We start from the raw sequence: 27047 nt of genomic DNA, 5'->3' as shown, positions 1-27047 counted from the left end.
TTTTTTTTTTTTTGTTTTTTCGAGACAGGTTTTCTCAGCCCTGGCTGTCCTGGAACTCACTTTGAGGACCAGGCTAGCCTCAACCTCAGAAATCCACCTGCCTCTGCCTCCCAAGTGCCCAGCCCTTCTCATGTTATAAAATCAGACATTTCAGACACAGGGGTGGTCGAGGTGGGTGTAAAGGGGTTTTCTGAGACCTCTGCATGCTGAGAAAACCATGGATAAAAGCAGTCTTTTCTTTGGCATGCACACAGTCTACATTTTAAATAATATGGTCTAGAGAAGATGTAATTGGGGAACCGTGCTGAAATTTCAAGCTTAGCTTGCAAGGTTATGTGTCCACATCTATCTGTATGGAAATTTCTCTTTGAGGCAGAGTGTCCCCATGCTGTCCGTGTGAGCTTGAGGAGCCAAGGAGACACCATCGTAATTTTCTTGGACAAGTCTTAACCAGGAGCAACAGTACTTTCCAGATTAGCCAAAGATTTCATACCACACAAAACCCAGCCACACCCTCTCTTGGTGTTGCCTAAAACAAAAGCATGTGCTGATAAATATAATTTTGCAATTTTATTACTAATTCTGGAACATTCTTAATAGTTCTTTTTTTTTTCTCTTTTCTTTTTGGTTTCTCTGTGTAGCCCTGGCTGCACTTGAACTCACTCTGTAGACCAGGCTGGCCTCGAACTCAGAAATCCACCTGCCTCTGCCTCCCAAGTGCTGGGATTAAAGGCGTGTGCCACCACCGCCCAGCTTGAAATAATAGTTCTTTAAACTCCCTCAAGGAAAGCTGAAGTCAAGTTAGTACATCCAGAAAAGCTACATCAAGTATTTTACTGTATGCTTGCTAGCCCTGACCACAGATCCTAGCAAGCAGAAGTGTGTTCGTGTCAATGAGGTACAAAGGTAAATCCAATCCACTGAGCACAGTGCTCTAAAACCTTAAGTTTTATTGTTGCTTGCAATAGGAAACAGTCTGGGTAAACATATGCAGATTTTTTTCTAACTTTAAAATTTTACTTATTTACTTTATGTTTACAAGTGTTTTCCCTACATGTGTATGTATATATGTACTATATGTGTACCTAGTGTCCATGGAATTAAGAAGGTGTCAGATTCCCTAGAACTGTGATCCACTCTATGGTGCTGTGAACTGAAAACAGGCCTCTAAAGGAACAGCAAGAGCTTTTAATAGCCAAGCTACCTGTCCAGTCCCAACACATGCATTTTTAAAAGAATGATATAAAATCTAACTTGAAACATTCTGAACTTTTGTTGTACATGAAGGAACAATGACCATAGTAAAATGACAAGCCTAATTAATAAAGGAATATAAGCCAAGAAAGTTTTCCAGGCTTAGTCATATAATGGAGCTAAAGACTCAGTATACAAACTTCTTACCACTTGATGGTAGAATGCCTCATGTGTGCTTGAGAATCAGTGATTCTGCTCGAACAATCTTTGTTCTGTAGTGTGTAAAGTATGTATGAAGAGATTTTTAGTCTCTTAGACCTTCTTGTTTGTAAAAATTAGATGTATCATGTATTGCCAGATGTATGGAAGTGGGAGATAACTGCCCACTTTCACCATGTGTTCTCTGGGGATCAAACTCCGGCCTTTATCCACTCAACCATCTTGGTAGCCCAGAGAGCCCATTACAAGGCATGGCTTGGCCATTGCCCAAGGTTGGATCATAAGATCCAACAGAACAGAATCCATACCTGCAACTCCCTCTCCACCCACTTCTTTCTGCCTATACTCCACTATTTCATGAGGCGCAGTGGTCCACAGAACAAGGAACCCCATCCTTAACCTTGTGGCTGCCCTTGGATCACACCACAGATTCCGATTTCTCAACTCACTTTCTCAGCGTGGTATTTGATGGTACAGAGAGTGCCAAATCTAAAGTATTATTAAAACCTCCACTCAAATCTAGCTATTTGGCTCAATGAAATTTGAAAACTTCACAACCACAAGCTGTTCATTAAGATTATAACTTGTGCAAGAGTCAAGATGGTTTCAGAGCAGATGCATAAACTTCCTTCTGCACCCGATGTCCTGAAGGTACAATGTTCTAATCTCATCTAATCTAACACTGCCACCCCAAAGCCTCTTAAATGTAATGAAGAACACAGACACAAAGGGTTTTTTTGGTTGTTTTGTTTTGTTTTTTGTTTTGTTTTGTTTTTGTCTCCATGCACAACTGAGCACCACGACTCTGAATGTGAGGGGTTTTGTGTGTGTGTGTATAAATGCCCAAATAATTATAGGTTCAGGTCAAGAACTCCAGACCTCCAGACCATATTGCTTACATCTCCATGGAGGAAGGACCCTCCAGCATAGTTTTTATCCACCCTAACAGGGATGGCTTTTAAGTATCTGTGACACAAAGAATTTCATTCCTATAAGTGCCAGAACTAGAAAGCCAATGACCAGTCAGGCCTGTCAGTTGTTGCCCAAAGCAACAAGGACAAGATGGGAATTCATTGTTCTGGAATGTCATCTGCCAGCTGTGTTCACACATTTTCACCACCCGAATAGCTGATTCTCTTGGCTCCCACATGGCTCATTTCAGCACACATGAATTTGAAATGAATATTTGATCAAGTAGGACAGAAAGAGATTTAGACTTACTGAGGTGTCACCATAATGCACTTTTAAGTAATTCCAAGCACCAGGAGCAAGGTGTCTTAGGATTTATTCTTGGGATATTTGGGAAATGGACCTGTGATCCTAAATGAGGAGATTAAATGAGATAAGACATGTGAAGACACTGAATACAATTTTGAGCATCTTGCTGCCTATAAACTGCTTCCTGATAGTGTTTCCTTCTGTAGGCTGACGAAGATCCTACAAACGTCTCACAAAGCCTGATCTACTATGAGACAGGAGTCTCATGCTGACAGGGAAAGTTGAAAAATCAGCTCCTCTTTCCAATGTCCAGTTTTATCAAAACTGAAAGCCATCACCCAAACCTGGGGAAAGAAAAATACAGTTGGTTCACACCTGGGAAGAGAGAGTGGTGCATTCACACCTGGGGGAAGAGAGAGAGTGGTGCATTCAGACCTGTGGGGGGGAGTGCATTCATACCTGTGGAGGGAGAGAGAGACACACACACAGTGGTGCATTCACACCTGTGGAGGAAGAGAGAGAGAGAGACAATGGTGCGTTCACACCTGTGGAGGGGGGAGAGCATGGTGCATTCACACCTGTGGGGGGAGAGACAGTGGTGCATTCACACCTGGGGAAAGAGACAGGTGGATTCACATTTCTTTCTAGCAATTGCTCTCAGAATTGTGCGTTGATAGCCTCCAGTAGCTCAGTAAAATTCACAGCCCTTCATATATTTCTTTTAACCTTGTAAAAGCCCCTCCCTACCATGTCTGCAAGGCTTAGATGGCTACTGGCAACCACAAACCTGCTGGTGAAGCTGCTCCATTTCTGGTCTACTCTCTTCATCGTTTTGCTAAGTTTTGACCTGTTTTTGAAGGCCTGGTTCTTTCAACTACCTTGGTATGCTACCTTCAATTATTTTTCTTGATTTCTGAGACAGGGTGTTTCAGTTACTTTTCACTTTCTGCATGGAGACACCATGATCAAGGCTACTTATAAAATAAAGCATTTAATTGAGGGCTGGATTACTGCTTCTGAGGGTTAATCAGTGACCATCATGGCGGGAGGCATTGCACCAGGCATGACTGGTGCTAGAGCAGGTAGCTAAGGAATACATCTTTTGGGGGGGGAGGGGGGTCAAGACAGGATTTCTCTGTGTAGCCCTGGCTGTCCTAGAACTCACTCTGTAGACCAGGCTGGCCTCAAACTCAGAAAGCCGCCTGCCTCTGCCTCCCAAGTGCTGAGATTAAGGGTGTGTGCCACCACTGCCTGGGGATCTTATTCACAAGTTGGAGGCAGGGAACAATGGGACTGGGACTGGGACTGGGACTGGTGTAGGCTTTTGAAACTGACACACCTCCTCCAACAAAGCCATACCTCCTAATCTTCCCGAAACAGTTTCTCCAGCTAGGGACCAAGCATCCAATCCCATGAGGCTATGAGGGCCAATCTCATCCAAACTATCACACAGGACTCATGTAGACAGAACTGGCCTGGAACTCCTAATCACCCTGCCCCAGCCTCCCTAGTCACAGTCATGCCTGGCTCAATGAAATATCTCTTGTAACATAGTTATACATTATACTTTTGACTCACAAAATATATAAAAAGTACTTCATTATAGATAATGAAGACTGAAAATAAAATATGCTAACATGTTAGCATCAGGGACATTAATAAATAAGTTGTATTAATGATATAGAAACATACCAGGTAACAGGGAGATTGAAGAAGGTCTAAAAAAGGCATAGCTCTGAGGGGCTGGAGACATGGCTCAGTGGTTAAGAGCACTGGCTGCTATGCATTTAACAATCTGACTTCTTTCAGTACAGGCTCAGGGACCCCTCCTGTCTTGGCCTCCTATACTGTTGTAACTACAGCATGTCTGGCTACATTCAGTATCTTTTTGTGTTTCGTTTTGTTGTGTGTGTTTGTTTTTTGAGAAAGGGTTTCTCTGTATAGTCCTGGCTGTCCTGGAACTCACTCTGTAGACCAGGCTGGCCTCGAACTCAGAAATTCACCTGCCTCTGCCTCCCAAGTGCTGGGATTAAAGGCATGCGCCACCACGCCTGGCTACATTCAATATCTTAAAGATGGCTGCTCTACAAAAGTACAGACATGATGAAACCTCGAGCAAATGTCATCTGAATTTCAGGTCGAGTATTCAGTGTGTGTGTGTGAATTCATACATAGCAGTGATTTACAATCAGTTTTTGTCAGAATTCCTTTGTATTGATCCACAAACCACCCATAGAAGTTTCATTTATGCATCTTACACCAGTCAGCATTTAAAATACTTATGTAATATTTAATCTTAAGGTTAATAAAATCTTTTATGACAGTTTTTTTTAAAATTTTTTTTTGGTTTTTCGAGGCAGGCAGGGTTTCTCTGTGTAGCCCTGGCTGTCCTGGAACTCTCTCTGTAGACCAGGCTGGCCTCAAACTCAGAAATCTATCTGCCTCTGCTTCCCTAGTGCTTTAATCCTCCAAGTGGATTAAAGGCAGGGGCCACCAATGTCTGGCATGACAGTTATTTTTATGTAGCTAGGGCTGACCCTGAATTTACAATTCTCCAACCTCAGCCTCCTTATGGCTAAGACCACAAGATACATGCCACTACACATAGCTAAAATTCTTATAGATTAAAACAGCCTTTGGTTGAACCATGTCAAGAAAAGTTGGCTACACTCAGGCCTGTGATGGAAAGAACAGATCACTAGCAGCATCTTAAATGTTGGATGCTCTATTGATGTGAAGCTGACACCTTAGCTCCAGTGTGGAATCCAACTACCAGTTACTTTTCCTTCCTTATAACATTAAATTGTTTGGGAAGAAATACATAAAAACCTACTACAGAACAACATGAATTTGATCATTTGAAAAGAGCTGCATCTTTCATAACAATGTATGCTTTACTATATGATCTGAGAAATTATACTAGTTAATATTATCACACATTTAACTAGAAATCTCCTCAAGTATTGGGTCCTAAAGGGAGGACAGTAAGATACAAGGTTCTCAGTTTTCTAATTTTCAGTAGAAAGGTCTAATTTGATTTTTAAAATTATTATTATTGGGGGCTGGTGAGATGGCTCAGCAGATAAGAGCAGTGACTGCTCTTCCGAAGGTCCGGAGTTCAAATCCCAGCAACCACATGGTGGCTCACAACCATCTGTAACTAGATCTGATGCCCTCTTCTGTAGCTACAGTGTACCTACATATAATAAATAAATAAATTATTATGATTATGATTAATCATCTTTCTCAAAGTGAAAGAAACATATTTTTAAAAAAATCACCAGCCAGGCATGGTGACGTATGCCTTTAACCCCAGCACTCAGGAGGCAGAGGCAGGCGGATTTCTGAGTTTGATGCCAGCCTGGTCTACAGAATGATTCCAGGACAGCCTGGGCTACACAGAGAAACCCTGTCTCGAAAAAACAAAACAAAACAAAACAAAACAAAGCATCACCAAAACACTCACACACTGTTAACTGGCCTTTCAAGGAGAATTGTATTCTTCAAAAACACTTGCCAAGTCCAAATCAACTCTAATAATTAAATTATTATAGTAGTTTCTATCAGTACAATAGCTAGGTGCATTCATTCTTGCATTAACTAGTGATAAAAGTACAAGAATCTCAAATCATTAACCAAAATGCTTTAAGTATATGTGTGAAATGATTCAATTACATCAAGTTCCAAAAAAGCAAAGCTAATTAGGTGCATTAGAGTCAGTGCTGACATGGTAACTCCTTTATTGATAGAAATATTCTACTGTTGGTCTGAATGGTCTTTATATGATTGTAAAGATTCACTGGGCTGTATGATTAGCATATGTAAAAAGTAGGAAATTGTACAGTAAACTTAAAAATGCCTCCAAGTTGACCCAAAGCAAGTCAGATTTCCAAGCTGAAACAGACTGTATAAACCTAGCTCAGTTCTTCCTTTAAGAAAGGATACTTTAACAAGGGTTTTGTTCATTTATTTGCCACTGGGTCACGCTAGCTGTCCAGGATCCGCTCATATTCATGGGTTCAAGCAATCCTCCTGCTTTACCGTCACAGGGAGCTGTGGGGACACACACCTCGGAAGTGCTTTAATTATGAAATCACTTATTTATAGGTAGAGCTGTGAAAGGAGTCCCAGCGGCCCTTGTTCTTGGCACCACAGCTTCCAGAACTAGTCTTTTCTCAGGGACAACCATTTTCATTTTGATTATTTCCTTTAGCCTTTTCTGTGGCCATTCTCAAGCACGTGCAGTAGAGTATCAGGAGACCAGGTCCCAGCATGTTGTCTTGGACACAACTGAGAACAGCATCACACTAACAATTTAACACTCATGTCACTGAACAGTCTCACTATCGGGGTGGCACTACTGCCTCAGGCCTCCAACTCCATGAATATTCCAACCTCATGCTTTCCTTAGGCTCAAACAGAGGTTTATATTTTGTTTTTGTTTGACCTAGTCTCTAAAACTTACTTTTACATTTTATACAGATGATAGTGTTCAAAGAATGAGAGCAGATATATTGCCCATACTTGAGCATCTCTGATTTAAAACACTAGTCTTAATAACTGAGTTTGGTACATTCCTCCTCAGAAGGGCTGCTCACAGGTCAGCACTGAGCCTTCTCATTTCACCTTAATTCTCATTTCTCCTTAATCCTCTTATTGTTCCAACACAAGCTTTGAAGACCTAAGAGACAAGCTTAGAGTTTTCGTCACTTTATAATCACTCGCAATGTCTGGAACTTGCAAGCCTTATCATTTTTTCAAAAAAACTACCTTTGTATTTCTAAAGAACGTTATATATTTTATATTTGGAAATCACCTTAGGAAATTACTGGAATACATCTCTTAGAAGAGAATCCAAAGTCTGTGTAGGAATTCTCATTTTCCACTTGAGAGCTCAGAGAACAAGAAGCTAGGTAAGAAAAGAGAACTTATTGAAGATTTGAGCATGAATATAAAAATCCCAGCTTCTCAGTCAGCTGTAGTTTTGTAGCCACTGACCCACACTGCTGCACCAGGTAGACCTTCTAGTCAGCACCTTAAATGGTTTAGGATTATGATGGCTAAGAAGGTCTACCTCTGATCCGAATGGCAATTGTGGATCAACTTATAAGCTCTGTCTCCTCCGAATGCAGATCCGGAATATCTGTCCTTTAATCTCAGTCCTTTGAATTTGTTGGTAAGCATCAACCTCTAGGCAAACTAGGACACAATCAGGGTGACCTGGATCTCCAGAAGCTCTTCAATTTAATTATGCAAATCAAGAAACTATGACACCACACTGACTTTAAAACAAGATGGACAAACCAAGGAACAAACAAGCGCATGTCTGTGCTCCCTGCATTGGGAGGGCTGCAGCAGGACCGCTGGCTCTACATGGGAAGACTGACTATAGGAGGGGGAACGGAGAAGCTAAGTTCAAATGAGACACCAATTAAAATAATAGGTATAAACAATGAGAAAAGTAGGGTGTTAAAAGTGAAAAAATTTATAGAGAAAATGTGAAGAAATTAACCTAAGGCTTTGCTCAAAAATATTATTTATTATTTAAAACCACAGTTTCTTAAATTATTTGGGTGTGTGTGAATATGAGCAATCAGGGCAGACCTATCTGCATTGGGTGGCTTGTGCCGTAGGGTAAAAGTGCACAGATTTTGCTCCATAATGGTGCTCTTAAGATGGAAACAGCTCACAACCAAACACAATGTCTGCTATCAGTCACCTGTGGCCCCAGTGAGACGCTAACATGCACATGCGTGCAGAGACAGGGTTCCCTGTGCTTAAACCACGGAAGTTCACAGGCTTTGTGTGTGTGTGTGTGTGTGTGTGTGTGTGTGTGTGTGTGTGTTCTACATGTTTCTCTACATGAAGGAATGAAATGGCAATAAGTACGTGGCAAACTGTGAAAGAAAACTCTTGAGCGAATTGGAATAACATCCAGCTTATCTCTTTTGGTGTCAACATATTGTCCTTTGTGCGGTGCCACATCACACACAAGACAGCCAAAATAAAAATTTCACATACAAGGTTTAAGACTCTTCCCCCTTTATTACTTTACTTTGTGTGTATGAGGTTTTGGCTGCCTGCATGTCTATGAACCACATCTGTGCAGTGTTCACAGAGGCCTGAAGAGAACTCTAGATCCCTTGGTACTGATGGTGGTTGTGAGATGGCATGTGAGTGCTGCAAACTTAACCCATGTCCTCAGGAAGAGCAGCAAGGGCTGCTAAGAGAAGAGACATCTTTCCAGCTCCCAATTACAAGGTTTAAATAAGGTATTTTCACTTTGAAATTTACTGTCAGAAAAGTGTCTCGTGTGTGTGTCTTTGTAAGGTTTTTATATAAAAAGGTTTCCCACCGCGAGTCAGATAGAGAAGGTTCTGTCCCAGAAACTGAAGGCCAGCTCTAACACATGCCATAGGAGAAATATAAATCCATCCCGTGAAGCAGTATAAAATGGAAGAAGGAAATGCAGAGCAATGAAGTCTAAAGGAGGAGCTCCCATGCTGTGGATGTTCTGTACGTAACAGTTCACCAAGCTTCAGGACACAACTCATTGTGTGGGCTGCACTGAAATCTGCACTTCCTGGTTCAGGGACACGTTCAACAAATTTATTGCCTTAAAAAAAAAATGATGGCCAGGCTCTTCATCTTCAGCATCGTCTTCTTGCACATGAAGGAGAAGTCTGACTGAGCCAGAACCTGGGATCCACACAGCACAGCCAAGGCCATCACGAATGGATTGGATGGGTTCTGTTTTATTTTGTAAAGGCCATGGGAAAATGGCACAGCCTTACCTCAGAGGGCGAGGACTATGGGGTGGGGAGCAGGGAACATTTTTTTTTTCTGTAAGTTTTCCAAGTTTGAATCACTCTGTGGCAATTTTTGAATGTGCAGCCACCCCCATTTCTAAAATAAAGAGAATCACTACCCTAAAAAAAAAAAAAAAAAAAAAAGGATTAAAAAAAATTAAAGTATTTGGGATGGAGAGATGGCTCAGCAGTTAAGAGCACCAACTGCTCTTCCAGAGGTCCTGAGTTCAATTCCCAGCAACTACATGGTGGCCCACAACCATCTGTAATGGGATCTGATGCCCTCTTCTGGTGTGTCTGAAGACAGCAACAGTGTCATGTACATAAATAAATCTTTTTTTAAAAAAATAGGATCTATTCGAATTTACTCACAAATGTCTTTCCACAAAGAACTATAATCATTTAGTCTCACTGTGTTAAACATTTGCAGGACAGTAGTTCTGTTAATAGCAGTGGTCTGACTCAAGAAGATGGAGGCTGGATACAGAATATTATATACTCAACCAAAGTAATGAACAATACAGACTCTTTATCAAAAGGGGCCGAACCATGTGAGGTGTCCCAGGAGAATAACACAGAAATCTGATTCCCCACGGCTAAGGTCTCTTTGCTCACTGTCCTGCTGGTTCATGAAGGAAACAGATTTCAAAAGGAAAAATGGGCCGAGAATAAAAACAGGGCTTAGGCACGGAAAGGTTGCAATTTCAGAGGGTCAAGGCCACAGAACAACAACCCACAAACTCTCAGGCTTTGTCAGTGGTGGAAGCAGATCAAGTGTGAAAACCTACTACTCAGTGCTACTCAAAAATCAACCTAAATTCTGTTTTTGCTACATAAACAAACAAACAACAATACCTAATACAATGTATGAAATGGTTCACTGAACTTTTTCTGTATTCATGAAACAACTTAACCTAGAGCAAAAATTATTTTATGATCAACATAATATGTATTATTACCTCAGGTTATCATATCAAATATGCCTAACACAAGGTAATCACTTTATCAACACATATTACAAGTACCTAATAGTTTGAGAGCAAAATTAATAATATTGTAGAGTTTAAGAATATAACAAAGGCCAAATAAGGCCTCATCTTTTTTTTAAAGATTTATTTATTTATTTTATGCATATAAACATCTATACACTGTAGCTATACAGATGGTTGTGAGCCTTTATGTGGTTGTTGCGAATCGAATTTAGGACCTCTGCTCAACTCTGCTTCCTCAGTCCCTGCTCACTCTGGCCCAAAGATTTATTTATTATTATAAATAAGTACACTGCAGCTGTATTTAGACACATCAGAAGATGGCATCAGATCTCACTATGGGTGGTTGTGAGCCACCATGTGGTTGCTGGGATTTGAACTCAGGACCTTCGGAAGAACAGTCAGTATGCTTACCCACTGAGCCATCTCACCAGCCCATAAGGCCTCATCTTAATCAGCACTCTCTGTTAGCACTGGCAGATCAAGGCTACCCAAATGTTTGTTCCTTATTGATCTCCAAAGTCCGATCTGATGATCTGATGCAGAAACGCCAGTATGGCTCTCACTCACCTCCCTGCCTGTTGCATGTGACAGCCATATTTTCAACTTAGAGCAGAAAAACAAGAAAGAACTTTCTAATAGAAAACCCTACATTAAAGTTAAGGTATAAACCTGGATATAGACAGTTTGATAAGATCTAACGTACAATCAATGAACCCAAATGAGCAAATAACATTAGAAAACAGGCAAAGCCTTTGCATGCTGAGCTAGAGTCAAGCAGCAGTTTTTAACGGTTCCCTCTCTCTTTCAGTTTAAGCCTCAATCAAATCAGCCATTTGTGGGGATTTTGAAACCACCAAAAGATTAAAATTTGCTCTAATTCAACCCTTTTGACTACTGTGGAATTACTGATGAATGCACTTGTGGGAAACTTGGGACACACCCCTCCTGTGAGATCTTTAGATGTTCCCCACTACAGCAATGTTCTCCCTTTCTAACTGATCTTAGACACACAAAAGCTCATTACCACAAACAACTCAGGGATTCACCAGGCTTTGCTGAGAACACCTCTATAATTCAAAGGATGCAACTGTCACCGAAAAAAATCAGAAATTAATGCAACACATGCACAGGCTGATTGCAAGGCTAGGAAATGAATAACTGTACTAGATATAGCAGGGTTAAGCTAATGAATTTCTAGGCTTCATGATCTCCACAGTGAAACTAGCTAAGACAGCATTTGGACTGTCTCCACTGCCACACATCAGGCACGCTGATACTCCACAGGTTGAGTCAATTGAATCCATACATTGTATTTACGCTCTCTGTGGAGGTTGCTGCTTGACATTCCAAGTGATCAAAGGCAAACAGTCATCAACCCCCTAGCCTTCGGTACCATGTTCATTACATTTAATCAAGGGCCAGTTCCACGGCCCACCCCCCACTCACAGACACCAGGAATGTTTGAGTGCCCGGCAGTTTTCAGTAGCAAACAGAGGCACACTGCTGTAAAAAGACATAGAGAACTCCAAACAACAAAACAAAGGAGGAAAGAAAATAAGCATCATCCTCTATAATGTATAAGAAAATAAATTTCAAGAGCAAAGAAATGCTGTGTAAGCATCCTACCTGAGGCAGCGTCGGTCACTGTGGAAACTCCCCTTCGATCAGAGACAGCACGGGATGACCCTGGCATGCTGACTGGGTCAGAGCGGACAGGCTGGATCCTGCAATGCAATTTAATTTAGTTCACATATGTTACTGGCAAGGAAACTGTCACTTCCTACAACAGACCTTAAATCATGAATGCTGGTATGGCTCCATCCATTCAAGAACCCTACCCTTTACTAACAGACAGAAAAAGGAGTCTCAGCCCCAAACTCACACACAAAAGTAAAGTGCCAAGAGCCTGCCATTCTCCTGCCCACCCCACTCCAACCTATTGTTAACTCGTGGTGTTTGGTGGCTTAAGAAAGGAGTTGAAAAGTTAAAACCGAAGTAAAAAAAAGTAATAGAACTGAAAAAGAAGCAAGATACTTTACAGTGAATATTTTCCAAAGCAAACATGCAAACAGCTCTGATACTCTTCAGTTTCATGAACAACATCAAAGAGAACAGCAAAAGTTCAGGAATGTGTGTGTGTGTGTGGTCTCTTTATGTAGTGTAGCCCTATCCTGGAACTCAATGTAGACCAGGCTGGCCTCAAACTCATTGAGATTATTCTGACTCTGCCTCCCCCCAGGGGTTGGGATTAAAGATGTGCACAACCACATTCTGCCATAATTTAAAAAAATCTGAGATACGCCCCCCCCATCATCACTGATAGTTACTTTATTTAGAAGGATAAGACAGGGTAACAGGCTGTGTTATGCCTGTTATCACAGAGGTCAGACCATCAGCTATTAAATAACTTCCTTAAAATTATCAATAATAATGTAATAATCAACTTGAACCTCAGCAAACTGACTTATTAAACACAATTATCAAAAGGCTATCAAAAGAAAGATAATATATAAATGCTGAGTCTCCAGCGGCTTCAGAACAAACACTATTAAGATAATAACTACAATTGAAAGGTCTGCGCACCAGGCAATGTAGAAGAATAATGCATGTATGTACTTCTGACAATTCACACGGTGAGGGTTTACTGCATATATGCATAGTGCTATTTTACAAGCAACAGAATGAAATGTAAAATATGAAGAAGAGAGATGATAGACTGTGGTGAATCAGATCACACTACACTGTGGCAATATACTGTTCACAACAACAGAGTCATCACACGACAATTTGGCACCAAGGAATCCATTACTGCTCACATTAGATGGGCTTCTCTTAGAGGCAAGGCAGGATCTGGATCTGTTCTGCTATGCAGACCAGGCTGGGTTTGAGAAATCTACTGCATTTCTGCTGCGATTAAATGTAACTATACCTTTAGAATTAGAAGTAAATGGGCAACCACACCCAGCACAACACCAACCTTAATGGTATATGAAGCAAAGGATGGTGTAATGAACAAGAAGAATGTATTGTGATTTTTAAAAAATGGATGTCATAGTTTTAAACAAACAGTGAAGCCAATGTCCTGCCATGTGACCAGCGAGGCCAGAAGGACTGAAAGCACACATGATTTCCACGGTGCCCACAGGGGACAGAGTCTCAAATTCCCAGATATACTGTGGGATATAAATGGCATAACTCAATGAACACATGTTCTGGGAGAAAAGAGAAGTGAAGAATAAGCCTAGGCCAGGTGAACTATATCACACCCCAAATCCCAGCATTCAACAGGAGGCTGAGGCAGGAAGACATCCACAAGTTCAAAACCATGTGGACCACACAGTGAATTCCAAGATAACCTGGGCTACAGAATCAGTTTCTAAACAAAGAGGCAAATAAAAATTTAAAAATTAAGAAGACACCCTGGATTCTGACTTCAGCAGCATCTGAGTGGTTAGTGAAGGCAAGACAGCCGGGGGGATGAGAGAGAGAGCTAATGCTTAGACAGTTAAGTGGCCAATGCTCTGGAGACCACCAGAAGGAAAGTCAGGAGGGCTTTTATGTCTCCGCCCCTCTAGACATGGATCCCATTTAAATTTTTGAGAGTCTAATTTAATTTAGCCTGGCAACAATTTTGTTTGTTTTGTTTTGAGAAAGAGTCTCTAGCACAAAGTCCTGCTAGCATCAAACTCACAGAGATTCAGGTGACTCAGTTTCCCGTGTTTGAATTGAAGCTGTGTGCCATCACAGCTAGCTTAGCTTTATTATTTTTAAAAACTGTTATTGCTGTTGACAAAGATAAAGCCATTTTGTCATGTGATTAGAATATAATTTCCTATAATTTTATTGTAAAAGATATACAAGGAAGGTCAGAAGGCTATTTTAAAGCCAAATCTCGATGTATAACAGGTATTTTTAAATTTTGCACAGGATGTTCTTATGCCCTTGTACTCACAAACCACGAGTCGTGACTGCTGAGATTAAAGATGTGGGCAACTACACCAAGTCAAAGCTTATGAACTGACTGGTAATTCTGCTGACGGAGACACAGACTGGACTCATTTAAGGTAACCCACTACCACCTAGCCATATTCCACTCTGATTTGAACAAGAAGATAAGTAGATATTGTATTACATTAAAATGAGCCCCTCAGCACATTCACACATATGCACAAAGCATAAATTGGCTGGCTTTTTAAAGTGTTCCATTTAAGAACTAAAATATGTGTTGCACTGATCAGCTCCTAATCGGTGACAACAAATGACAGGTAACATATGGAGTCAGCAACAGGACACTGTGTCAAAAGGAGATGTGTGAACACTGACAGGACACTCATCTCAAAGGAAGACTTGAATCCTGTCTTGCACGCAACTTCCTGTTTCCCCTCTCCTACCTGAGGCTGTTAAGATCTAGATCATCCGTATCAAAGTCCAAGAGCGGCTGTGGTGTGTCGCTAGGTCCATGCGACTGCAACACAGAAGAACTAGTTGATGAGACTGTGGTCTGTCCTGAGGATTGGATGGTTTTGAAATGAAATTGTGGGCCCATCCACAGGCGCCTATGGGGTCCGGTATGTGTCACAATTTCAACCTGAAAAAGAGACACAGTCATGGTTTCAAGGTACTATGGCCTTAACACCTACTTTCCATCTGAGTGAAATAAAGACAGTCAGAACGCCCAGAGCAAAATACAATCAACATTATGGCCTACATGGGCATTTCTGAAATCTTTTGACCGGATTTCATGGACATTAAGAATAAACCGTAGGAGGCTCGAGAAACGGCTCAGTGGTTTAGAGCATGCACTGTTCTTACAGAGGACTTCAGTTAGTTCCCGATACCCACAGTGGGTGCCTTCCAATGGCGCAAATTCTAGATGACGCAGAACTCTTTCTGAATTCTCAAGTATATAACCCCATACACAAGCATATTAAATTATTTAAAATTAAATCTTAAAATAATCAAACTGTTCCCACAAGAGCCATATATAGTAGGACAAAAACCCCAATACCAGGGATGAGAAGCCTTTTGAATCCTTGGTCAGCGTTCTCTAGGAGACTCACAAAACATTATAGACTATGGCTATTGCCCTGGTATGTGATCAGATGTGAAAGGAAGACACCATGTACTTCAGACATAGAACCCACAGGGTCTGAGCTTGATTTGACCTGAAGGTGAGTACCCGAGGACCAGCTTTAATGCACCAAATTTGTCACGTGAGATCCCAGCTACACAAACCAGCTATGATATTTATGAACCACAATTAATGACCAGCATGTTACAAAACATTAAGGGCACACTAGTGGCACCTTTGCCTTGGTGGTAAGCAATAGCTTGCTAATTGGACCAAGACCTGCTTAAAAAGGAACATCATTCCTGGTACTGAAAGCCCAGCCAACCATCTGGGACTACACCAGGCATACAACTGTGAGGTCAACCTACAGCCTCCACTTTACTAGGCCAGCACAATCCCTAACTATACTTTCAATATTTATCATTATACCTACAGGTAAGTTACTTCTCAACTTTCATCAAGGAAACTTCTCTTTGCAACGGAAGAAAGACCATTACAGAAAACTATAAAATATCAAAATGCAGAGTTGGAGAGCCCAGTCCCAATGAATATATATCTACAACAAAGGCTCAGGGATGATTATGGAAGAGGAAACTGAATGATTCTAAGAGCCAGAGGTACAGGAAGTTTGCTGTGAGATTGTGTCTTCTACAAAGGGTATGCCCATGAAGTCTCACCAATATGGCTGCCTAACATAACCTAGACAAGGATAATACCAACAGGCAAGCTAGTATGGAAAGGGGAATATTCATAAAGCCTCAAATCTACACAAAATACTACAAGCAACTAAGGACTACCGAGGGGGGGAAACAAAATAGTCTTTCCTAAGGAAGAGCACACAAATGACTGCCAATACTAAATGGTCAGCCTGGAAAAGATACAAGTAACATTATACAGATTGAGCAGGCTGTATTCATATTTTTGTGAATAAACATGCACTACCATCACCACCACCACCACCACCAACAACAATTAAAGAGAAAGAGGCCATGGAGTTTAAAGACAATGGAAGGTGGGGGACTTGTACATAGGAAGGCTTGAAAGGAGGGAAAAGAAAGGGAAAATAATGTAATTATATTATTATCTCAAGAAACATTTAACCCCAAATTGTAGAAATATAAACACATTAACATGCCCACAATATACATACCACATCATGTATCCAAAACCACAAAAATCCCATGAAAGGAAAAGGAGCTATAGATTTGAAAATGTGGGTTGTCTGTCTCATGGAACTACTATGAGGTCCTTAGGGACTGACAAATTTGTAGATTTAGCTAAGTCAGTAGTTACCCCATGTGGGCATGCAATGACAGTGACTAAAAGCAATCCTTTCAAGTTCTTGAAAACTGTGCAGTTATTTTTGGCTCTCCAATGCTAAGGTAAGGAATCTAATAATTCCACATATGAAGCTGCTTCCCATATATAATACTGTAATGTATTGATGTTGCTCTCAATTATTCTTATATCTAATTTTATGTAAGTTTTATTTATGTGTATGGATCTGTGTGAGGACATGTCACATGTGTGAACATGCCTAGGGAGGGCAAAAGATAGCACAGGATCCCTAGGAACACAGTTACAGGCAGCTGTGAGCCACCTGATGTGGGAGCTGGGGACTCAGGTCCTCTGGAAGAGTCAGTGCTCTTAACCACTAAGCTGTCTCTCCATCCCTCACATCTATTTTTACATAAAGGAGCTGTTATGTTTTCTCTCATGTAACCGACACTTGATCACAATGTTTTCTCAACTGTCATAAACATTGACAGAGGGATTTACCCACAGTAAAACAGTAATTCAAACTTTTATAAGCATCACGCTCCATGTAAAGGGTAGGGGAGTTGCTAGGATTATACTCAACAGTGTGAGAAAAAAAGCAAATTGAAGACGGGGGGTGGGGGACGACCCAAATATCACTACAAATGATCTTTTGAATAACAGTTTAAACAAATCTTCAGGAAAAATCAACCAACAATACTTCTGCCAAACTTGACAGCGCTGTATTCACCTCTGTGAAAAGGCTTTATGAAGTGGCTTCCCACATTCCTTGAGTCCTTGTCCTGATTGTTTATATTTAATTATGTTTCTCAGATTATGACAATTGAGTCTGAACAAAAACACAACTGACAAGGTTTGGAATGCGGTTGTGTGCAAGGCTGAGAGGGTGCAGGCTCCCAATCGAAAGTAGGGAAAGACAATGCAGATCAAGGACAGTGGTTTCTGGGAGTTGCATTCAGCAATGTAAATTAGGCCACAGATAAAGAACTGTGTGTATTTTAAGCTCCAAACCATGAGTGTCACAGAGCCGAGAGGTAAACAGATGCCTGTGCAATCTCACTGAGGCCAATAGCCAGATGTTGCCATGCTCACGCTCCTGTTGTGTGCAGGACGAACATATTGTATACACTTTCACACTGACAGCACACATTACCCCTGCTTCTAACGGAAAAGCTGAAGTGAAGGACAGTGGTTTCTTTGACAGAGCTCTTGGACCAAGCCTGTGCACAATGGGATATTTTGTCTTGAGATCACAAGGAGAGGAAGGGCCTCAGCATGTGGGGAACTGGACCGCTGATTACAGAGCATCTGTGAGAATAGCTGCAGTCATGGAATAAATACACGCTATGTAGAAATGGTTTATTCCTCCAGTTTCTAGAGTCACTTGAGCTTTCAGGCTATCTTCCCTGAGCCCACCACAAAGGGTTCCACTTCTCAGAGGCACCTGTCTGATAAAAGCTGTCACACTGGTAATGTGATACAGGTCATTATCCTCCCCTGTGATGTCAGACTGGAGACAGACACAACAGCATCTGTAAAGAAGTCACTGTAATCGCTCCCCTGTGAAATCTGCCCAAGTCTCTTTTATTTCAAAGTGCTTCACTTGAAGACCCAGTCACCTGGTAAGGGAAGGAGTGGCTGGCTGAAGCTGTTTTAGGAATGGTTTAGAGGCCAATGATCACAGCACGTCAAGGACAGGAATCCCAGCAGGAACTATGCACAAAATAATGTTCAACTTCCCTTACAAACACATTTGGACATTTGTATGCGCTACGGCAAAGCAAACACTGGAGATAAATGTCAATAAAATCCAATGTGTGGAAACTTACAGCAACATTTCTGAGACATTATTTTTCTCATTAATTTATTTATTCACTACATGTGGATTGCAGACCCTACCTTCTCTTAGTTCTCTCTTCCCCTTCTCCTCTAAGAAAAGGAGGGCCCCTGTGAGTATCAACCAACCCTGATACATCAAGTCACCACGTGTTTATGCACATCCTTTCCCACTGACGCCAGACAAGGCAGCCCAGCTGGGGGAACAGGATCCACAGGCAGGCAACATAGTTGGAGGAGGCAGTGACAGCCCCCTCTCCAGTTGTTAGGGGGCCCACATGAAAACCAAGCTGCATATCTACTATATTAAGTGTGGAGGACCTAGGTCCAGCCCATGTATGCTCTTTGGTTGGTGGTTTAGTCTCTGGGAACACCAAAGAGTCCAGGTTAGTTGACTCTGTTGGTTTTCTTATAGAGTCCCTGTCACCTCCTGGTCCCTCAAACCTTCCCCCAACTTGAGACATTCTTTTTTTTTTTTTTTTTTGGTTTTTTGGAGACAGGGCTTCTCTGTATAACCCTGGCTGTCCTGGAACTCACTTTGTAGACCAAGCTGGCCTCAAACTCAGAAATCCGCCTGCCTCTGCCTCCCAAGTGCTGGGACTAAAGGCATGCGTCACCACGCCCGGCAATTTGAGACATTCTTAATATGGAAATACTCATAATACCCAGTGACCAATTCTTTTCGTTTTCCAGTAAGGAAAAGAATAAACACAGATTTCTGTTCTCCCTTATTGTAGTAGCCCCGATATGTTTACCTGGGAAAGCCATTCTTCATCTTCCTGTCCACTATGGTCAGAGGCTAAGCTGTCATAGGACCCATGTCGAGTAATGGGGCCAGGACTTCCAGGGGGAAGAGCTACAGGAGAAAGAAAAAAAAAAAAAAAAAGAAAGAACTTAGACCTTTGTGCACTGGAGATACAAATAATAACATAATCAGCTCAGATAGATTCTATAACATAAAACACAGGAGCAATTCAAAGAACTAAATGATCACACAAGTTCATAGAAATATTTCCCAGTTAACAGTAAATGCTGGCCAGGCATGCTGGTAAATGCTACTCAGCTACTCAGAAGGCTGCTGGAGAGGATCTCCTGAGGTTGGCTGGGGCAACAGGAGGAGGATTCATTAAAACAAACAAACAAACAAACAACAGTTGTGGAGACTGAGTGACAGGAAGAGCAGAAAAGAGCAACTAAATCCATCGGAACACCCACAACCTCAGTTCACTGAGGTGACACACCTGCCTGCTGGAGGGTGGCCGGCTATGGATTCAAAGAACCCAGAACCCATTCATAAAAATGCATGACATTTGATTGAGAAACACTTTCAATCACAGCAAAAACTCATTTATTCAGATATTGTCTTTCTCGGCTATTTCAAGTAATTTCCAATAATCTTCAGCACTAAGATACAGTTGAAACTAGTCTGTATTCTTCTACAAAGGGAACCTTTAGTTAGTAAAAGCAATAGACTTCTTTTTTTCATTTACTGGTCTCTGCTTGTTGGAAACAGACTTTTAAAATGCAGCCCAGGATGGCCTCAAAGTCACTATGCAGCTAAAGTAAGCATGAATTTTGAACTACACAGGATCTTACTGTGTACCTGTGGCTGGTCTAAAACTCATAGAGAACCTCCTGCCTCTGCCTTCTGAATGTCAGACCCAGGCTTGACTTTTTGCTGGGACTACAGCATCTGAACCAACACTAGGATTCTGCAGTGCTAGGAATCCAACCAAGGGCTTCCTGCACACTAAACAAGCACTGCACGTGCAACCAAACATTTCTAACAGTCCCTGAGTTTACGTGTCCACAACCTCACTGCTCTTCTTGAAGGTACCATTATTCCTGATTTCTATGCATCTCTCTCCATCCCTACTTTAAGAAAAGACTTCATTTCAGGTTCACAGTAAAACTGGATTTCTCCCTCCAGAGAAAACAAGCAATGGGGTTAACTGGGAACAGAACAAAAGAGAAGATATGGGGTACAGGGGAGGGAAGGCAGGAGATGGGTAATAAAGAGTCACAGATTATGACAGGAAACAATCTCACCCAAAATTTCCTTAGGCTAAACTGCTAAAAAGAAAATGAGCAATTTAAATATTCTTCGTACAAATTCCATGAAATACTTAATACATACTCCCAAGTAATACATACTCCCAGTAAAGGTGATGCCAATCTTATTTGATGATGCCAGATAAGGTATGGAGAGAACAAACTCAAGAAATAGATAGAGGAGGAGGAAGAGGAGGAGGGTGAGAAGGATGAGGAGGAGGAGGAAGAGGAGGATGAGGAGGGAGAGGAGGAGGAGGAGAAAAAGACAATGACGATAAATGACAAGATATGACTCAAGGCAAGATTTTAAAAAGCCCATAAGACTTTATCTGAACTTGTTTCAAGAAAAGAAGTAAGATCTAATTTAGTAGTTATGGCCAAGCATGAACATAGTGTTGAAATGTAAGATTTGCAATCATCCAAACCATGAACTGCTAGCTCTTCAAGATCGTGGCTCTCTAGCACAGTCATGCTGATGTTTAGCAAGAAGCCCAAATGATCACAAAGCCACAGAGCCACATCGTTTATGAGGGCAAACAAAAGAGTAACATAACAATTTTCCATTATTTTCCATTGTTCCAACATTCTTCTGGAGCTAATTCTGTTATATACTGCCCAGATGTTAAGTCGACTGATGTTCTCAAGAACAATGCTCCTGAATCATTCATCACCTTTGTTTGATGTTTGTTTGATTCTTGTCACAGACAGAACCAAGAGGAACCCTCAATTTCCTGTCCTCCATTAAGTGTAAGGCTGAAGCTTTCTATTCTAGATAAAGTAAGTGACAGCAACAGATGGTTTGGCACTTCCTAGGACTTATGAAGGTGGCAGGGACGGACTTTGGGCCTGGCTGCAGTGGAACCACAGCCAGAAGGACAGGGGCCTTGAGCTGGCAGTTTATTGGTTTACTGTACTATTGTTATCTGGATATGGGTATGCTTGGAATTTCCCACAGGGGTGGGGAAGGATGAGGAAGTGGGGTGGAGGAGGAGCCTCTCTGTCCTGTCTGCTTTACAAAGGAAGTAGTAAATATTCCAAATATACAACTCAGAAATGAATTCTTTGTATATGTGAAACAGTGACAATAAATAAGTCTCCTTTAAACTGCCAGAAAGACAAGGAAATCATGAATTTGAATCTCCTTCATGGAGATTTTAAGAAGGCCTTTTGCTCACCAGTTTACTCTGGAAATATCACAATATAGAAAATTAAAATAAAGTGTATTTTTCATATTAAATGAGTATCTGGGCTGGAGAGATGGCTCAGCTGTTGAGAGCATTGGATGCTCTTCCTAAAGTCTGGGGTTCAATTCCCAGGACCCACATGGCAGCTCATAGCTGTATTAGCACCTGTTCCAGGGATCCAACACCCTCATACAGACATACCCAAAGGTAAAACACCAATGTATATACAAAATAAAAATAAATATATTAGAAAAACTAAATGAATATCCTTTTTTCTCCCCTAGACTTATTGACATTTTAAATGTTCTCCAATCCCAGCAGGGAGGGTATTCAACATTTATGTCTTAGGGAGGGAATTAACACAGGAGACATTTATCTCTTAGGAGGGAGGTCACATGGAAAAATAACTGCAAACGCTGAAGCTAGTAAGAAGGGAAAACAAAAGTCAAAAGGAAATGAACTTGGACTATACACTTTCGTTAGAAATGAACCCAATCCTATGCTGAGTGATATGGAATGTGCTTGGGAGTTGACAGAATCTCAACCACTCTGTTAGAAACTGCATCACTGCTGAATGGATTTAGGAAAGCAAGACAAACATCTGGTCTATCACCATGTCAAGATGCTCACTTCAGCAGGCAGAGCATTTCCTACACATTTAAAAGTAGCAGGCAAAGTTCAGAGGAGCAAAAAACAAGGAGCAGAGACTGGTTGCTAGGGAACACTGTGTATTGATAACCAATAATCTCATTAGAAACTAGCTGATACCAAAAGGGATGAAATGTCACCAAACCTTATGTTACAGCTTTTTTTATACAAAGTTGAGATGCAACGTTAGAAAGGATTGCAGTGAGTCATTGTTCACATTTTTAATAATGTACACATAAAGAACTACTGTAATTTCAAAATGAGAGTCTTCCTTTAATTCATTTTTATGTATGTGTGTATTCTTGAGTGTATGTTCATATATAAGCCTCACACATTCAAGGGCCTACAGAGGTAAAAAGGGGCTTATAGATCTTTAGGAACTAGAGCTATAGGCTACAAGGGATGCCATGTGGGTGCTAAGAACTGAAACCAGGTCCTCTACAAGGGCAATAAGCAGTGTTATCTACCAAGCCATCTCTGCAGCACCAAAAATGAGACTATTCTTGATCCTACTTAATACTTTGTGTATCTTGCAAGCCCAACCTGAAAGAAACAAGACACAGACCAACTACCTGAAGAAAAATCTTTAGCCCCTTTACAAACATTTATCAGCCTTATTCTTTTCCTAGATTTATTTTATGTATATGAGTGTGTTGCTTGCACGTATCTATGTGTACCACATGCTGTGCCCGTTACCTTCCCACGGAGGTAAGAAAAGAGAGTAAGACCTCCTGGAATCAGAGTCACAGCTGTAAGCCAACATGGAATGCTGGAACCTCTACGAGAGCAGCAAGCGCTCTTAACACAAGCAGCCTTTCTAGTCTCTTATCAGCTATTTTTAGATAATAAACAAAGAAAAGGAGAAGGAACTTCAAGATATACAGCTCACCATTTATATCCCTACTGTAGCTATAGGGGTTAACAGTGCGTCTTATCAAGCTACACGCAAAGGAAATACTGTCAAGTTACTTTAAAATAGCACCAGGCAGACACAGGATGAGCACATGGTTACATGGTAACTGTGAAGCAGACTGTTTACAGTGTGTGTTCTCAGAGAAGCAAACATGCAGAGAGCAAGTAAACAGAAACAACAACAACAAACCTCACCTAGTGTATTTTGATGTCACACATTGACTAATTGCAAGAGACTGAGATAAGGAAGGACTGCTCACAAACACAGCTGACCTCACCCAACCTCCCTTCCCAGGTGACAGAGTCCTTCCTATTTTAAAGCTATGCTGAAAAACTGAACAAAATTTAGATCTACTTAAGAACACAACCAACAATTAGAAATGCACGTCAAGGTCGGGCCAGCAGTGGACTGTTGTGAGTACACTTTAGATTCAGGGTCAGAGCGTTTGTTTTCCATACCCTGTGAAATCCCCACCCCACAGAAAACGATGAAAAGCCCCTTGAAGCTGAAGTCCTTAATGAAGACCTAAGAAGCCAATAATGTGCCAGCAGTTTTGAGTCCTTTAGGTTATTTCAGGGAACAATGAGTCTTTTTCTAGCTACAGAGAACTTTGTGAATTCGATGACATCATGCTGCCCTGAATGAAGCAGCTCCCACTGAAGGTTCACCCAAAGGGCAACAGTGATAAACTCTCATTCAAGGACAAACTTTCACATATATTTGGTTCTTATTAAAAGCAGCATTTCTTTAGTGCGCCTACAATGTGAGTGTGCTTTGAAGCAAACTCTGCTTCCAATGAGAAAGCAGCACTTCAGCCTCCAGGGAGAACTGGTGGGCAATGCAGCTTCTTCTTGTAGAAATGAAAATCTGCCTCTATAAACTAAGTCTCCAGAGCAGACAACCAGCAAAGTGAACACGCCATTCCCAATGAGCCAAGCATCCCAGAAGGAAACACGACCACCGTCTGTGCCTAAAGTAGTAAAGAGTCCAAACACCTAAACGAGCCATTTTATACCTATCAACGTAACAACATTTGTTAATTTTCAATGACTATGAAAAAAAGGAGAAAGTTATCATCTAAAAAGATAACACGCCTAGAATCCCTGAAAGCATTGTTAGTATCAGACTCCACTGCTATAGACACCATGGATGGAGCACCAGCAGCGCACTGAATCTGTGAGGTTGCAACCTCATTTCCGGCCTGCTTATTAGCAGGCATGCTTTGCAACAGCCCAACAGTGGTGTGACAATACATACTGAAACAAGCATCTCCAAGGTTTATATTAAATGGATCAATGATCTTCCCTGCACCTAGGCCCTAGGGTACCATAGATGCTCACTAATTAATTATTAAAGTTTTCTAGCATTCACTCATTGCCCATCTCTGGTTTCACTTTCCTTTTCTTCCACATTCCCAGAAGAACAGTCACCAGCAATGTATAATTAGAAAAATGACATATACTTATTGTCTGCAAGAGAATACACTTCCCTGAATAGCCTTCAAATTCGGGTACATCTTATCCCTCTCTCGCCAGTTTCCTTTTCCAGATTCCCAAAGTCTCATTCAACCACATGACTAAGAATCTTTCATTTGTTATTCTTGTTGCCCTAGAGGTCATTTTGCATTGTGTGTCTGGACAAGTGATATCTGGAGGCAGCCTGGCAGGGCTCAGTACGACCGACCGTAAAGATCTCATAAAGTGAAGTACATAACAGCCTAATGGACTGCCTGCCGTTCTGGCCAGATCAGCAACTCTGCTGAACAAAAGTTCAAAACCATCCCAACTTGGAACTGAACAGACTTTGGCAATGTCTTCAAGACATCTGCAACTAAGGTCAAGGAAGAGCTAGATACAACCACATGTCCATAATGCCAACTTAATATGTGCATCTGCAACTCACTCAGCAGAAGACTTCAACACACACACATGTGCAATGACAGCATGGGAACTAAAAAGTAAGTCCTCCCTTACCGAAGGGTCTACAAAATCTTGCTGAGAACTTCTGAATTAACACTATCAAGTTACAGTGTGGGCACATACAAAGGGGCATGGGTAGGGGGTGGGGGATGGGGCACTGGGAGGTGAGCAGTGGGGAAAGGAGGCTTAGGGTGCAGCTCAACAGTAAAGTGTTGCTCTAGCACATGCAAAGATCTGCATCCAGGCCCCAGGGATTGAAATTAAAGAGAAGAGGGGACAGAGGCAAAGGGAGGAAGAGGGAGGGAGGGAGGGAGGGAGGGAGGGAGGGAGGAAGAGAGGGAGGAGAGAGAGGAGAGAGACATAGACTGATCTGAGTTGATCAGTAACAGAAGCTACAACCTTACAACCAATTACTTTAATTCACATACATGCATTATAGTTGTACTTCTTACACCAATAATCAGGTCTTTATTTTACAGTCAAAGATTATAAATGTGCCAGACTTTATAAAAGAATAACGTAAGAAAGGGTATATACTTTGAACTAATGAAAAATGAAAGAAACACTCATTTGGCTCTTTAATAATCGGACATCAAGATTTTGTACAAAAAACAAAACAAATTCTGGGGTGACAGAACTTGTCTGGAAACTCCGTGGCCTGGGCCTGATCACCAGCACCACGAAACACACCCACAAAACCAAAAGGGACCATTTACAAAAGCAAAAATCATTTTGCACAGAGTTAATGCAGTGTCTTCCATACTTTACTTGTTTATTGCTGAATATTATTCTAGGAAAGTCTAGGTCATTATACAGCAGAAAGAAAGAAAGAGATATTTTCTCTTGCATAAGCGAAAGAGGCAAAGTTATCTTGGCATGAAAAGAGAAAAGCTTTTAGACTCTGGAAGACACCAACATTTTTAACCCATACAAAGGAACACATTTCAGAATCCTTATAAATAATCATTAAAGATACACAACGTGTTCCTTTAGGTCCAAATAGATCAGTTAAAAACACAGAAGCAAGAATCACTAACAACCACCTAAGGGCTCTGTCCAAAAACAAAAGAACACTCTCCAAAGCTGACCTTCTACTGTGACACAAGGCCAGCCGCCAGGAGCTCTCCAGACCACTGTGTCCACCGCACCTATAGTTATAGAGTTTAATCAGCAGATGCACAGTGAAGTGCTCAGGGGAAAGGCACAGTAAAAGGCTGCCCTCTTACACCTTGTGCACGCGCACGAAGAAACAAAACCAAGGACAGGTACCCGGTAGATCCATAAAACAATCTGCTGTATTTTGTGAATTCTTGACCATTTCTATTATTTTCCCTAACTTTATTTTATTCTTTTTCCAATGCTGGGGATCAAGCAGAGAACCTGAGAGGCATCCCCATTCCCAACATTTGAAAAGAACTGAATCTGTGACTTCTCATGGGAAGACTGACCATCATCTTGACTCCTTTCTTAGCTAAGGGGTGAGCTATACGAACGAGGCTAGATTATTCAAAGAGCCACAATTGAACTAATTCAGAACAACGTCTTTCTAAAACATTTCTTTGTGTAACCCTCACTATTGTGTACCTTCCATGTCTTTATGTGAAGACCCCGTGAGCTCTGATCCCCATGCCTGCTGTCTGATGGTGGCGATCCCCATGCCTGCTGTCTGATGGTGGCGATCCCCATGCCTGCTGTCTGATGGTGGCGATCCCCA

At 41.4% G+C, this 27047-nt stretch overlaps 1 protein-coding gene across 8 annotated transcripts in view; it reads right to left on the bottom strand.

The window, feature by feature from the left end:
• Bcas3 (BCAS3 microtubule associated cell migration factor) overlaps nt 1–27047 on the bottom strand; it is a 470064-nt gene that overhangs the window by 230013 nt on the left and 213004 nt on the right. For all 8 annotated transcript variants that reach the window (XM_021178141.2, XM_021178140.2, XM_021178145.2 and 5 more), the window contains 3 exons: nt 19373–19473; nt 14824–15020; nt 12059–12156 (listed from right to left, as the gene is read on the bottom strand). In XM_021178141.2, the coding sequence (XP_021033800.1) occupies nt 12059–12156; nt 14824–15020; nt 19373–19473 (396 nt within the window). The remainder of the gene's footprint in view (nt 1–12058; nt 12157–14823; nt 15021–19372; nt 19474–27047) is intronic.

Source organism: Mus caroli, chromosome 11 (genome assembly GCF_900094665.2).
Source record: "Mus caroli chromosome 11, CAROLI_EIJ_v1.1, whole genome shotgun sequence".
Lineage (NCBI taxonomy): Eukaryota > Metazoa > Chordata > Mammalia > Rodentia > Muridae > Mus > Mus caroli.
The sequence above is the reverse complement of the archived record's forward strand: the minus strand, read 5'-3'. Positions and strand labels throughout refer to the sequence as shown.